The sequence below is a fragment of the Mustela lutreola genome, chromosome 2 (genome assembly GCF_030435805.1).
Source record: "Mustela lutreola isolate mMusLut2 chromosome 2, mMusLut2.pri, whole genome shotgun sequence".
Lineage (NCBI taxonomy): Eukaryota > Metazoa > Chordata > Mammalia > Carnivora > Mustelidae > Mustela > Mustela lutreola.
The window spans coordinates 76,710,325-76,726,284 of record NC_081291.1 but is presented as its reverse complement, the minus strand read 5'-3'; the positions used below and the strand labels follow the sequence as shown (position 1 = coordinate 76,726,284).

The 15,960-nt window shown below is 33.4% G+C and overlaps 1 protein-coding gene across 1 annotated transcript in view; it reads left to right on the top strand.

Moving 5' to 3' along the window:
- The window catches only part of STT3B (STT3 oligosaccharyltransferase complex catalytic subunit B), a 96,086-nt gene that overhangs the window by 57,493 nt on the left and 22,633 nt on the right, over window positions 1-15,960 (top strand). The window contains exons 4-5 of the mRNA XM_059162396.1: window positions 4,060-4,125; window positions 5,836-5,935. Coding sequence (XP_059018379.1) covers window positions 4,060-4,125; window positions 5,836-5,935 — 166 coding nt within the window. The remainder of the gene's footprint in view (window positions 1-4,059; window positions 4,126-5,835; window positions 5,936-15,960) is intronic.

Genomic DNA, 15,960 nt, shown 5'->3' with positions numbered 1-15,960 from the left:
TATTAAGAAATTTTTTTTCTGTTTCCATGAGGGATTATTAACATGTAGTTTTCTTTTCTTGTGATATCTTTGTCTGGCTTTGGTTTTTTGTTTTTTTAATTTATTTACTTGAGGGAAAGCTTGCACAAGAGCACAAGCATGGGGAGGGGCAGAAGGAGAGGGAGAAATGGAGTTCAGTTCTGAGAGCTTGATCCCAGGACCCTGGGATCATGACCTGAAGTCAAGGAAGATGCTTAACTGTCTGAGCTATGGAGGCTCCCCTGTCTGGCTTTGATCTCAGGGTTATACCGGGTTCTTAAAATAGTTAGGGAAGTGTTTCCTTCTTCTCTGTTTTCTGAAAGTATCTTTATAGGATTGTATTGTGTCTTCCATAACTGTTGATTATTTTCACCCAGTGAAATCATCTGAACCTGGGAAGATTTTTAATTACTAATTCATTTTTTATTTATATAATTCTGTTCTGATTTTGCTTCTTTATGAATAATTTGATAAAATATTTCTTTTTGAAAGTTTTCATTTCATGTATATGACCTGATTCGTTGGCGTAAATTATTCATCATATTCCTTTATAATTCTTTGAACTTCTGTACAGTCTATAGTGATGTTACCTCTTTTATTCCTAGTATTGGTTATTTGTATCTTTTTTCTTGGTCATTTTAGTTAAAAGTTTATTCACCTTCTGGTTTTGTTTCTTTTTCTCTGTATTTGCTTTTTATTTCATTGAATTCTTGACTTTCATTATTCTATTTTGTATTTGGTTTGCTCCTTTATAGCTTCTTAGTGTTGAAGTCAAGTTGTTTTAGCTATGTTTTTCTAATAGAAATTTAAATTATGCTTTTCATCATTGCTTTAGCTATACTCCATATATTTCAGTATGGTGTGTTCTCATTGTCATGTAGTTAAAGTATCTTTCTAATTCTTGATTCTTTGACCCATGGGTTCTTTAGAAGCATGTTTTTTAGTTTCCTAATATTTGGGAATTTCCCAAGCATTTTTTCCTCCTGATTTCTAGTTCCATTGTTGAAGAATTCTAATTCAGGAGTTTTAATATTTAACATGTCAAAGACTGAGTTAAAAAAAAAAAAAAAAAACCCTATCCAAACCTACCATCTCTTGGCCTTCCTCTTCCCCACTGATGGGTTGTAGTGCTGCAAGGTAGAAAACTAGGGAGTTCTCAACTTCTTTTTCTCTACTACTTTCTAATTCTAGTAGTTCATCAAAACATGTTCATTTAGCTTTGAACATAGCTACTCCTTTAGGTCTGCTTTCCTACCACTGTAAATTTGAACCTCAACACCCAGTCATATATACCATCCTCCCAACTTGTATTTCTGTTACCAACAGGTAATACAACAGGTTATAAGGACCTTATGCCACTCAGTGTCCATACTTACCAAAGGTCTCAGTCATATTGTGCTTTGACTTTAGTTCTTGCTTTTGTGTCTTACCTCTCCAGTTGGGTCATGACTTGAGTTATAATTTGTGTGTCCAGCATAACCTTGCAGAGTTTTGTGTGTATTAGTAAATACAGCAGAATATGTTTGATTCTTTTTCTCATTCTCTCTCAGCCTACACAGTTGGTTTTAGGATATGAACTATACTTAGTATATTTTATAAGTATTTTTTGGTAACAGATTGTAGCAGAACTGGGCCCAGTCAGTCACAGTAGATCACATAAGGAGAGTTTTAGGAAAAAAAAGTATTAACTATGATAGAAGAGTAATACAGAAGGAAATGCTATATGATATGCTAGGGCTGAGGGAAGGTAGTCAAGGAAGGACAAACTTAGGATTCAAGTTTCATTAGAGAGAGTGTGGTTCTGCCCACTAGGCCCAGAGAAGTTTGATGGTTAGCCCAGCCTAGAGCTGCTTTGGAGCTGCATGACAGGTGATTGGCTACCCTCTGGAGTGAGGCAGGAGTGGGGAGTTGGTAACCTGTAGCATCGTGTACAGTGGAATTTTGGAAGTTTGGATACCAGCAGGGGCAAGAAGCTGTGTTGAATAGGGCTTTTGGTTACCATGTCAAGAGGACTGCAGAAAAGTTATTACTAGACCAAGGCTGCAGAGTCCTAAAGATCGTGTTCTGCTACATGGCCAGGGTCAGCACTACAAGATGTTCTCACGCCCATACCACCAACACCAGCCTACACCTGAAATGATTGGAGAGCCTCTGCTATAGTGTTCCTTCAGTACCCTCTACCAAGAAACCTTAACATCATATTCACTTTGAAGGAGAAATACTTAGAAAGTATTCTGTTGTTTATCATAGAATATGTATTGAAGCATGCATTTGGAGCTAAGACGCAATAAAATAACTGACACATAAATATAAAGCACTGAATGGTCATTTGCAGGTTTTCCCTGCCAACATTTGTCTTCCCTACCTTCAAGTCACTGAATAGCCTTTTTTTCTCAGTCGCAAGGTAGAATCATTTTTTTTTTCTTTTTTATTGATCTATCTGCCATCGCTTTCTTGTCCCCGTTCTTGGGATTCCATTTTATTTCTGGAGCATCTCATCCTCTGAGAACACTATTTCTTCTAGTCTCCTCACTTAGAATTAGGCTTTTTTGGGACACCTGGGTGGCTCAGGTCATGATCCCAGGGTCCTGGGATCATCAAGCCCTGCGTCCTCAGGCTCTGTGCTCCTTCTGCCTACCACCCCCCCCCCCGCCATGTTTGTTTTCTCTCTCCCTCAAATAAATAAAATCCTTAAAAAAATAAAAGAATTAGGCCTTTCTGAACATTCTTTTCATTCCCATTTCCCTGGTAGCTGTTTTCCTTTCTAAAAATCATCTTTGGTCTCTCTAATTTGTCTCTTGGTCTCTGATTTTGGCATTAGCACTTGGTTCCATCTCACCTCTCCACTCTCTAGAGATTGACTATTATAGGAATAATTTCTAATCATCCCTGGAAATTTTTTTCACTTTTAAAATGTCAGTATTTTAATATACTACCTTCTCTATTCACATTTTAGCATAGATGAAACTAGTTTCAGTGGGGGAAAGGGGATGTGTTTTGTCATACATATACTACAATGTTGAATTCAAAGCAATATTTCATTACTCTAATAGAAGTCAGCCTGATAATATATGTTTTCTCTTTCCTTCCACTCCCCCTCCTTTCATTCCTCTCGGGGGTGTGTTTGCTTTACAGTTCCCCCAAAGATTACATGTCACCTGTAGCTTGTTTTAATGTACTAGCAGAGTCCTTTTAAACATAAATTCCTTCAAATCAGGTGTGTATGTATGTGTATATATATATATATTTTTTTTAAATAAAGATGACATTTTTGCTCTTGGCATAAGTATGTATTTAGAACTTGTGCTTTTGAAACTTAAAAGTCAGTTTTCTAAACCAAACCATTATTTTCAAAGGAGCATATAAACTTATCTGGGAATTATTTCTTTGGTTAGTTTTTTTAGACAGTAGAGATTTGTCATTTTTTTGAACCTTTCATTGATTGCAGGTTCTTTTTCTGATTCAGAGTCTTTGAGAATTTTCTGACATACCCTAGAAATTATTGTAGGACTGTCAATTTCTTGAGGATATAGATTATTATTTATTGCTTATTGTTCTTGCTTATGGTGTATGAAAATTCCTGATGATAGGTTTCAAAAATGGATGCTCATATTTAGAATTGTATGTAAGATATATATGTTCAAATGATGAAAAATTACAGATTAAGGTGTTATGCCTAAGGAAACCAATCACATATAAAAATGTAGATTTGCTGAATAAATTTATTTAGTTAAAATCTCAATTTGTTGATACTCATCATTTTAAAATAGAAAGTAAAGCAAATAGAAAAATATGATATATTTTTTTCTTCTAAGGTGATTCTTTTTTCCTGAAAACTGCATAAGAACAACAGAAAAATCAGGGCTATTTATAAAATGTCTGACTCTTGCCCAGTGTTCTAAATACATATATTAAGTGGATCTGAATATCTGAATAACCATTGTACTTTAACTTTAGCTATTTGTAGTACAAGTGTACTAAATATTTAACTTTGTTTATTTAGCAGGAACATTTATAAACATTTGCCTGTTTGTGTTTTAGGTAAAATCTGTAAAAACTGGGTCAGTTTTTTGGACAATGTGCTGCTGCTTATCGTATTTCTATATGGTAAGATTTCAATTTGAAACTATATGAGGTCTAGCAAGTATTTGGCAATTAGACCAATTCTTCTCCGTCATCATTTTCTTCTCATTTAGACTAGTTCTCTACTTCCTTTCTCCTGAAATCTTTAGGATGCTTAATGCATTCCTATTTATTACTGCCATCCTCTTCCCTACCTCCGTCCTTGGGGTGTGTATGGACTTTGTTTTAGTGGGAGAGCTAATATTCAACCCCTCAAATATAATATTTGAAGCAAGAAAAACAAAAATTTTCCTTTTCAGATGTTTAACTTTTTCTAAATAATGGTCCTATTTTCTAGGAACTACCTATATACTTTTTACAATAGATTACTTAAGATTGGGAATCAAAATTACCTCTTCATTCTCCTGCCTTTTCTCCCCACAGCACAGCCTATGTAGTTGTCTTATGCTGAAAATTAGTGATAATTTTAGGTAAGCTTTTTTCCCGTTTTTAAACAAATATCATGGAATATATGCATCCAAATTATCCATGCCCCTTTTAAAATGGTTAAAGCCTAAGACATATTCTGTGCTGTTGTACCCATTCTCTTTGAAGCTTACATTTAAATTTTGAAGGTAATTTGAAATCCTTCAGTTAGGACCTGTGCTCAATCAGAGTAACATTGTTTTTGGTGCGAAATAGTATGGGACTGAAGCACTAAACTGGTATTCCTATATGCATTATACACTGAAGGTGGGTAGTTCATTACAAGTGGTCCTGAAACATTTTAGACAAGGGTAGCATTGTTACAATATATATGTTAACATTTCTTCTAATGTGACTTGGTAAAATGGTTCCTCTAAGCTTTTAATTATTAGTGCACACCTAAAATTTTTATCTTGACAAGAGCTTATTGCCTATTGAATGTACTCAGAAAAGTAATACTCTTGGTTGAGAATAAACCTTATCTTTAGAATCTTTATTAATTTAGACCAGAACAGGGATGGCTGGCTGACTCGGTAGAGCATGTGACTCTTGATCTCAGGGTCGTGGAGTTCAAGCCCCACTTTCCACACATAGCTTACTTTAAAAAACAAAAAATTAGACCAGAACATACTCAGTTATTCTGATTAAATAGAGTATTCTGATTTTATGATATATGCTAAATATTAAAATGGAATCTTGATTTGTAATCCATTAGTAGGAAGTAATTTCTACTCGAGGTAGCACTTTTATTTTGAGTATCTCAAAACATATCCAGATTATCTGAGTGTTCCTTGTAATTCGCTTGTTGGCTGGTGCTAACATTGATTGTTCTTATTCTCAGTCAAGCTTCTTGCAATGTAATTATCAAAATGGGGGAAGTAAGATCCTTTTTTTTTTTTCTTTTAAAAATTTATGATCTATATCCAAAGAATCTTTACCCTCATGAAAAAGACTTTTTACTACCGATTGACAAATTACAGTGTTCTTAGTGTTCTTATTTAATTTGACCAAATAGTGTTCTTATTTAATTTCTCCAGTGAACATAGAATACCATGTTGGATTTATGGGATTGTGTTATTTTAATAATCAATAAAAATAACTAGAAAAAGGTTTTTTTAAGTTATATAAATATTTTAAGCATATCTCAAAATTGTTAAGAATCGTATTTGTCTCTTCTTTATATATTTAGATTGTCATGACAAATAAAACTTACCTATTTTTTGAAGCAAACATCTTAAATTATTTAACTTTGCATTTCTTAACTCCTAGGTCTCTGCTTGGGGTGGCTATGTGTTTATTATCAACCTTATTCCACTGCATGTATTTGTGTTGTTACTGATGCAGAGATATAGCAAGAGAGTGTACATAGGTAAGTGATTTGACTTTGAAATTTCGGCTTCTAAGAGATGTTTCATATACATTCTTTTCATTGAACAGCTATTTCTGTTTGGCCATATTACCCATAAGAAGGTAAAAATTATTTGGTGGGTTTTTGTGGTTTTTTTTTTTTTGCCTTTTTTGTATTGATAAGGTGGGTCAGCATTTTTACCCAGGTGCATTGCTGCCAACTTTTCCTTGAGTTTTTCTTTTGTTTTTGTAGAAATTAGTCTACACATACTAAATTTAATATTAGTTAGCCCAGCCTTTTTTTGGGGGGTGGGAATGGGCATTCTATAATGAAATCATTTACATATACATATTATTCAAATTTGACTTAGTCACTATGAGATTAAACATCCTCAAAATAAAAAGTTTTATAAATTTTTGAAAGCCCTTTCTGTATAATATATGGCAGTATTAGTTCATTTGGGATGCTGAAACAAAATACTACAGGCTAGGTGACATACAAACAACAGAAATTTCTCACAGTTCTGGAGACTGGGAAGTCCCAAGATTAAGGTACCAGAAGGGTCACATTCTAGTGAGGGCTCCTTTCCTGGTTCATACTTGGTACCTTTTTGCTTTGTCCTTACATGGTAGAAAGGCTGAGCTAGTTCTCTGGACCACTTTTAAAAGGGTACTATTCCATGGAGCCCACAGTACCTTTATTACCTCCCAAAAGCTACCTCGTAATACCATCATCTTGGGCATTAGTTTTAAACTTAAGAATTTGGTTGGGGGACACACTGATTCAGATAGTAGCATAGACCAAACCTTTTTTCTATGAACTTTATTTTCTCTCTGGGGTTTAAAACATGTCTTCTGAATAAGATGCTTAGTAGATGTTGTCTCATATCTTCGGGCTCATTTTCTATGACAGACAGAACTTTTATATGTAGAATTAATCAGAAAAGTTGTGGTCTGAACCCAGTGTCCTAGTAAAATAATACAATTCCATTATGGTAATGCTGTTGGTAAGCAGTAGCACAAAGATAAAAATTTATTTACTTAATTAAAGGAAAAAACAGTAGTTTGGCATGATTAAAAACTTAATCATAGAGTTACCATATAAAAGTTTTAAACAGGAGCATTGTCCCAACTTCCCTTGAGTGTTAGCTCTAGGAACTAACTAAGGGTGAGAATTAAGAAATGATCTTGTATTTGATGGATAGGATTTCTCTGGTAACTTTACAAAAGTAAGTACACAATTAATACTGCTTTAGTTGGCTCTTGAAAATATTTCTTCTTTTCAGGGGGATGAAAAATATAGTAGTTTGGGGATACTGTGTATGTGTGTGAAGTTAGATTAGTGAACGCCTCAGATAACTTGATGATATTCAAACTCTGTACCTCACCTTCCTTATTCCTTAATCGCCTATTCCATTCATATAACTAAGAGTATATTAGGTGAGTTTTATGCTCTTTCATAGTTTACTTCAAAATGGATGGAAAGTATTGGTATGGAACAATCAATTCTTTCTTTATCCTGAATGTATCAAGATTTAAGTTCAATTTAACCTAATGATCCTGAAAAATAGGAAAGCATCATAAAGTATATACACAAGTTGTCCTCTCATTTTACCACATAACATTCTTTGTATTCTCTCTCCTTGTGAGCAGAAACATTTGGATAAAGAAATAATGATTGACAAATGGCAAACTCATAACCATACATTTGATTGGGTTCTCAGTATCAAATTAAATGAAGTAAAAAATGAATTGTTTGAAATAATTATGAAAAATGGTTTTCCCTTTCAGTAAATTTTTTCCATATGTCTTTAGAATATGTTGGTAAGCCAGGAAAAACTCAAGTTTGTTCACATGTGGAAAGGGGAGCACATGGAAGATAATATGGTTGTATAGGGCAGGTGTGGCACAGGAATGGAGTGGACTGGGTAGGTAAGGGAAAAGAAAAGCCTCTACTACTTGAAATTTGGGTGGGGAAGAATTGTTGTATAAAGTTAAATTTATTTTGTTAAGAAATATTTTGGACTTGGTATATGTAGCTATATTGGAATGTGAATTATACAAAACTCTGTTACAAGTAGGATTGTGATGGTTTAACAAGAAAAAAGAACACCCACATCTTATTTTGCATTTATAGAAAGACTGGTTTGCAGGTATCACATAATGCTAATGAGATGTAAAATTATTTAAACTTTGTAAAAATTTATTACACTTTTTATCAAAGAAATTACTAAAGATATGGAGACATATTTAGGGGTGTTCACTATGATGTTATTATCGTGATAATAGTTTAAATGCCCACAAGAGAAACTTTAATTTCTCTAGTGGGCATTTAAATTACACTTAAATTATAGTGTTGCCATATATGAAATATTATGGTACCATTAAAATTGGTATTTAATGATATAAGAAAATGTTAATAAAAAGTAGACAGACAGCCAGGACTACTACTGATATTTTTTTCTTCATACTTTTCTCTGATTCCAGATTTTCTCTAATGAACATGTACTAAAGTCATAATAAATGAGACTTGCTCTTTCATTTATAGAAATGTGAATTTTATCTCTGTTGGTTTATAAGGGTCTTATTAGACTAATAATTTAAGGAGAAGGAAGGAATTAATTTCTTAGTATTGATAAATGATTTTTTAAATGTCACTGAGGAGTTTGTTTACTGTCTGTTTTAGTGAAGTCATTTGGGTAAGGAGAATAACAGTCACATTTTTTGTAACAGAATTACTTTTTATATCCACAGTGTATTTTTATGGTAATATTTACTGGTGGAATCATCCTATAATGAGTTAAGTATTATAGACATACTACATACTTTAGTTCTGAACAAATTATTCTAGGATTGTAGAGTTTTTGAGTGAAGAAAGGTAATCCTGCTACTGAGTTCATTAAAATTAAAACCAGAAGGGCGCCTGGCTGGCTCGTTCCATGGAGCGTGTAACTCTTGACCTTGGGGTCGTGAATTCAAGCCCCGTATTAGGGATAGGGCTTACTTTAAAAAAACAAAACAACAAAAAAAATTTTTTTAAAGACTTTATTTATTTGACAGAGCACAAGCAGAGGGAGCAGCAGGCAGAGGGACAAGAAGCAGGCTCCCCACTGAGCAGGGAGCCTGATGCGGGACTTGATCCCAGGACCCCAAGACCATGACCCAAGCCAAAAGCAGATGCTTAACCGTCTGAGCCACCCAGGTGCCCCCCCCCTCAATTTTTTTTTCCCCCTTCAATTTCTTTGATTAAAAAGTAAAACCAGGGAAGCCTGGTGGCTCACTTCATTGGGTCATGATCCCTGGGTCTTGGGATCGAGTCCTATATCAGGCTCCTTGCATGGGGTCTGCTTCTCCCTCTGCCTCCCATTCCCCCTGGTTGTGCTCTCTCTCTCTCTGCAAATAAATAAAATCTTTAAAAAATAAAATAAAAAGTAAAACCAAAAATGGTAGAACCATAAATTTTAGGCATCATATTATACTTGGCATATATAAACAAAGCATACGCTAAATAACAGAAGAACTTAAAAGAAAAATTGCATGTAAAAATTCTAGGATACAAAAGCTGGAAGCACTAGAATTTAGTTTGTCTAATTTTACCCTAGGAAATTTAAACAAATTGGTTCACTAGAGAATTAAATGTTTAATAGATACTAAGTTTTGTGCTAGCCATTAAGATGCACAGATGATCAAAAGATGGTCCTTTTCTAGGGAGCTTATATTATACAGCATAATTTCATTATTACAGAGTAATTCTAGCATATGAACAAAATGGAAATGAGGAGTTTTAACTTTTGAGTTTCAGGAAAGTCTTAACCTTGTTAGGCTTTCTAATTGACTATGTCCTTCTGAAAGTTTTAGAGGTAAATTTTGATCTTGAGAGGAGGAAATAATATGGGAAACAGACTTACAGAGAGTTTGTGATGGTGTAACTATAAATGAGAGGTGCCGTATCAGGGTAAGAGTATGAACTGCAAAGCCAAATTAACAGGATTCAATTCCTGGTCTAGTCACTTACTAGTGGTACAACTTTGGGCAGGTTACTTAATTTCTTTATGCTTTAATAAAGTCCTCACGCAAACAAATGGAGATAATGATTCCCACTTTGCAGAATTTTAAGATTAAATGAAAAGTGCTATTTAAGTGTTTGCCTCTGCTCTTGATATTTAAATTTATGAAGGAATAACTAGACAGGAAGAAAGAGTTCCAGAGGCTGAGAGGTGATTATAAAGACTGAGGCTATCTAAAGATTTTTTTTTTTTTTTAAGTGTAAATACACTTCCACTACAGCTATTTCTGATTATGAGAAAAATAACAGAGAAATAACATTGGTGTGTTAGATAAAATACCAAATAGCAACTAAAACACATTAATAGAGTGGTATGCTTATTTTTATTTATAATTTTAAAATTTAAGATAATATTGTATGTAACTGAGAAAGTCAAATATTACTACAAAGCTTATAAGCAAAATCAGGGGTTTTTCCACGTTTTCTTTAATTGGCTCACTCCCTAAATTCTTAAGTTGAGACAACCACTTTCAGTTCTTTCAGTTGTTTCTTTGGGTTTTTACCACTAATAAGCTTCTCAGGATTCTGGTCATCAGTCCAACATGTGGGGTGGTTTTCCCACACCATCAAACAGTTCTCTGATACTAGCTGAATATCATAACACTCAACTCAATTCTGATACTATCTATCCTTAGGTAGCGTCAGATGTCACAGGTTAAGGGTTTAGTCCCACAAGACTAGCCACTCTGCTTTATATGCCAGTCACAAGTCCAGGTTGTTACTTGTGCTTTTGACCATATGGCTGTAAATCATAGGTTCCCATGATCCCCTCCTTGGTTTGATTAATTTACCAGGGTAATTATAAGATTGCAGATTTATTATAAAAGGACTTAATTCAGGAACAGCCAGATGGAAGAGATGTATTGGGCCAGGTATGGGGAATGCCAGGCATTCCACTTTCCCCAGATCTCCACTTATTCAACCTGAAGTTTTTGGAACCCTGTCCTTTTGAAGTTTTATGGAGGCTTCATTACATAGTCATGATTGATTAAACCATTGGCCATTTGAATTTACTCTTTAACCTTTCACCCATACCTGGAGGTCAAGGGGTTGGGATTGAAATTCTGATCCACTAATGATGTGGTTGGTTCCCTTTGACAGCCAGCCTTTATTCTTAGGTGAGATGCAAAAGTCATCCAGGAACATAATAAAAAACACCTTAATCATTCTCATCACTGAGGAAATTCCAGGTGTTTTGGGGCTCTGTGCCAGGAGCATTGGATCAAGACCAAGTATATATTTCTTATAAAACATAGCAGCACAACTTGAAACTCCTATTTCTTGATTTTTATTTTCCAATTTTAGATGCTATCTGTTGATCATCTATTATTTCTGCCCATAGATTTAGCTGCCATCCATTAATTTCTACTTAGACACAAATATACTTTTCTATCTCTGCTCCTGAATGCGTTCTTGTTAAAAATAAAGCTAATGTCTGCTATAGGAAAGACTACCAATTTTATTTTTTTAAATATGTAGAATTCTTTGTTTTGGTAATGTCCTTTGAAAAACACTATGACAGGCTTTAATTTTGTTGGCTTGAGATCAGAAACACCTCCCATTTGTTCATATGAAGTTTAATAGGTGAAGAATTTATGATATTGACTCTTTGTTATTTGTACTAATACTTACCTTTATTAACATTTCCCATTCTAAAGCCTTGGGTTGTCTGCTGGAAAGAGGAATTAGGAGTATTGTGAATTAACAAAAACTATAGGGCAATAGCATACTGAGGTAGATGCATGGGGGTAATTGATGAAATAGAAGAGAAGTGACATTCCTCGTCTTGCACATAACTTCTATTGTCTTGCAAAGTAATTTTCCCAAGAAATCAGAGTTACCTTCATTATACAGTTAAATAAATGAAAACCCAGAAAAGAAAAAAATTATACCTAACAAAGAATAGCTTTTTCTAAAATGATGTTTCTAAATCAGCTGAGAATTTGAAAAACAACATAAGAATTATATTTCTTATACAGAAATGTTTTTTTTTTTAATTGCTAATACCATTTTATGGGCTAGAAATGCTAAATAGCAAGGTGGTGTCCTTGCCTTTTGTGCTGATACTCAGTTATAGGTAATAGAATGTCTTTAAAAACCTACTCTAAATAGTAACTTATTACAAAATGACTCCTAAAAGGGATTCAGTATATAAATAAACTAAAATCATTTTGATAGTTTAGATCTGAGATATTGAAATAATAAAAGGTTATACATTTTTATATTTGTGGCTGATAAATTTTTACCACATGAAAGATTACATTTATAGCCTATAAATAGATTTTTATAAGGATTGAATATGTCCATATAACACTAAAGCATAATTTTCCCATGCTATCTAGAATGTTCAATTTATCAGTGATTTTTTTATCTTGCATTAATTGATTTGCCTCTCTTCTTTATTGTACCTTCAAGGGAACATAAGCCAAGAGCAGACAGACAAATAGGGACTATCATAATTGCCCCATCCCCCTAAATTTTTATATGAAGTTTTCATTTTAAAGTTAGAAATTGCGATATTAGTTCCATAAAGTGAGTTTTCCAGATGACTGTCCTGTAGTAGGCATTGAAACTAATTATTGGAGGAAAGAAATGGGAAAATTCTTCTTAGACTAGTATATAATACTTAAGGATTCCTTTTACAACTTTCTCAGTGGGTACTTTAAAGTTTATTTGGGGGGAAAATTTTATACCTACATGTGCACTTGAAGATGCTTCTGCCATCCATATTGTTAACATGACTCATTATTTAGTTTTCAAAGGATTAGTCTTTTACTGTCTTCTTGTTTTAAGACCTAGGATATATAGAACAAGAGTCTTACCTATGATTTAGCTGTAATTATTAGCTTAATCCAAAAAGGTTCTTCAGTGAATAGAAACAATAAATGTTCATGTTCTACAAACTGTACGGAAGCAGTAAATCATTTCATACTCTTATCTAGAAGAATAGATACTAGATTTCCTTTAAGGATCTGTTCTTACTGAATTTTGTTTCATAGTCCAGAAAATTTTTGTTTGTGTAGTATAAATTTACAGAGTCTTAGTCATATTAGTTAAATAAATTTAGAAAACTAGTTAGTGATAGTAATTGACATTATGAAAAGCTACATTAAGAAGAACTTAAATTGCTTAGTTTTTTAGTAATAACATTGAATCTGCATGGTTTAAATTCTTTATTTTACTTAGTTTATGAGTGAATTAAGGTTACTGATATTTGTCTATTACTGCTTCTTTGCATATTAAGTTTAGTAACTAATCTTAGCTTTAAAGGAGTTAATTATTTATCTAGGAACATTATCTGATACTTTTATGTAAAAATTATATATATTTCATGAGTTCTTCATATAGTCTTTAAACACACACTTTATATTTTAATGTACTTAGGTAACTTATTAACCATTGGCAGAAGTTAAATGAGTAATGTTTTCACATGACAGAAATAAAACTCAAATTCAGATATATGTTTGTTTATTTTCTCCTGTACTATCCTTGGTGTTATTTTAGGTATCAGTATGAAATACATATGCTATTCTTAAAAGTTATATTGGGTGTCTCTCTGTCAAGTGTTTTGAACAAGTCATTGCTGCTTTTTGCAAATCATGCTTATAAAGTATCTGTTTCAAAGGTTCATTCTCGGGGCGCCTGAGTGGTTCAGTCAGTTAAGCTTCTGCCTTCAGTTCAGGTCATTAATTGCAGGGTCCTGGGATCAAGCCCCATGTCAGGCTCCCTGCTCAGTTGGGAGCCTGCTCTTCCCTCTCCCTCTCTCTCCTGGCTCCGCTGGTGCTCTCACTCACTCTCTCAATCTCTAATGTCTGTCTCTATCGCAAATAAATAAAATCTTAAAAAAAAAAAAAAGAAAGAAAAACAACTACAAAGATCCATTCTCTACATAATTAATGATGAGCAGCATCTTTGGAAAAGAGAAATTATTTTCCTTATTATATATGTCTGTTCATCATTAAGAATTCATATTTTTATGTTTTTTTTTTTCAGTTCTGAGCTTTAATTCGTATCTCGTAAGTTTCTTACCATTCTTCATCCTGCTTATTTACCCAGGATTCACAGTAATTAAGTAATAAAATATCTTTATTAAAAGGCTTCAATAGTTTTATAGTGCTTTAATCATATTTGTTAATAAAGCAAAATTGGTTGGATTCTCAAATATTTCCCCATGGTGTTTCTTTTGGTTAATACTGTTTTGGTTGAGAGAGAAGCAGAATGGCAAAGGAATATTTAGTTAGACCTTTCCATTAAATATCAAACAGGAAATGAGGGAACTCAGAAATGCTAAGGTGATTTAATGGTGGATCATAGTTATTGGAAATCCAATATTCACGAAAGCTTTTCCAACTTTAAATAAAAGGAAGTACAACAGTATTTTATAAGTCTAAAGAGTACCATTGACTTAAGTCTTTGCTTTGTTAGGGAGATGGTACTTAAAGGTTAGTTGGGGAACAACAGGGTCTTCTTGAAAACTTAAAATTTTAATGGAGCTTGAATCAGAAGTTTCAGTACCTTTGTTTGATAGAACAACTCATCTGTGTGCCTTAAGTAGTTTTCTATATAATTTTGTCCCTATCCCATACATACCCTTAGATAAAGAATAAAGTATTTTAACAGTAAAAGATTTTTAGGCTCTGTTTAAAAGATTAGCATTTGACCCAAGTCAGAGAGATTTTCTTTGACTGGAAATAATCAAACAGAATAGTTTGACCTATGACCTAATGACCATTTTTTCTGGAATTCTTCGAGCACATTGGGAATATCATATGCAGTAGTGAATGCCAGTAACTGTGCTTCCACAGGATGGCAGTGTGGTAACATTTTCATGATGTAATAAATGATTTACAACATTATTGGCATTGTGCATTTTCTTAGAGTTCACTACTTTGATGGTATGCTTTGTTCTTCTGGTTCAAAGGGTAAGAGAAGTAGATTAGCATGGGTGGATAGAAAGTTGTGATAGATATGGATAGTAAGTTATTTGGACAAGTTTCCTTAGAAAGTTCATGGGAAGAATTAGTGGGGAATGATTGCTATCTGTGGGTTTGTGTTGTTGTGGTCTTCTAAGAACATTAGAGGATGATAGAGATGGTGTCCACTGTCTTTTCACTGCTGATGGCAAGAAGAGGTCTCTCCCTCCTTGAAGTTTTTATAGAGCCAGGGTTTTTTCATTGATGTGCTTCATTGTATTATAGTTATGTACATCTCTGATTTTCCCAATTAGATACCTAACTCTTAGAGGATGGAGTTGATCTTAATATAGAATGCCTTGACCATAATGACATAAAGTTTTATATTTTAATGAATTAATTAGGTAATTTTTAAACACAGTGTTAGATGCTATTGTACAAAGTATCTATTGTACAAAGCAACAAAATATGTTTTCACTTTAGTGAAAATTTTATTTATTTTTAAGAATTGAGAGTCACTTCACTATTTCTTTCTACCGAAGTATATCTAGTTCTTCTATGTCTTAAAACATGGCTTTGTAAATGGAACTTAAAATGAGGTACAGAAATGTGTATTTAATTTTACAGAGCCAAGGAGAAGGACAATATTAAACAATTTGAGTTTGTGATATTTTATATTACCTGGCAAGTAATCCTGACTTTTTTTTAATGGAAATACTTGTCTTTTTAATAAAAAATTCTGTGAGGAGGAACATATATCCCACTATGTAAACATCACAGGATCAGTGATCCAACAAATACAAAAATAGAGAAAACATGAATCCAGTTCTCTTAGAAAATGCTGCTCTTTGGATTATTGTATATATCATTTACCAGCTTTGTATCACTGGTGCATATCTAATATAGATAAAGGCATTCAAAGGCAAAATATTGTTGAACTTATCTCCTTCTATTTATTCAGTTTTATTTGGCATTAACCAATGTTTACAAAGTAATACAAATAAAAGTCCCACCTGGTCTTTTGATGTTTTCTGAGATTGAGGTTCTTTTTCTTGAACAACTCCATCA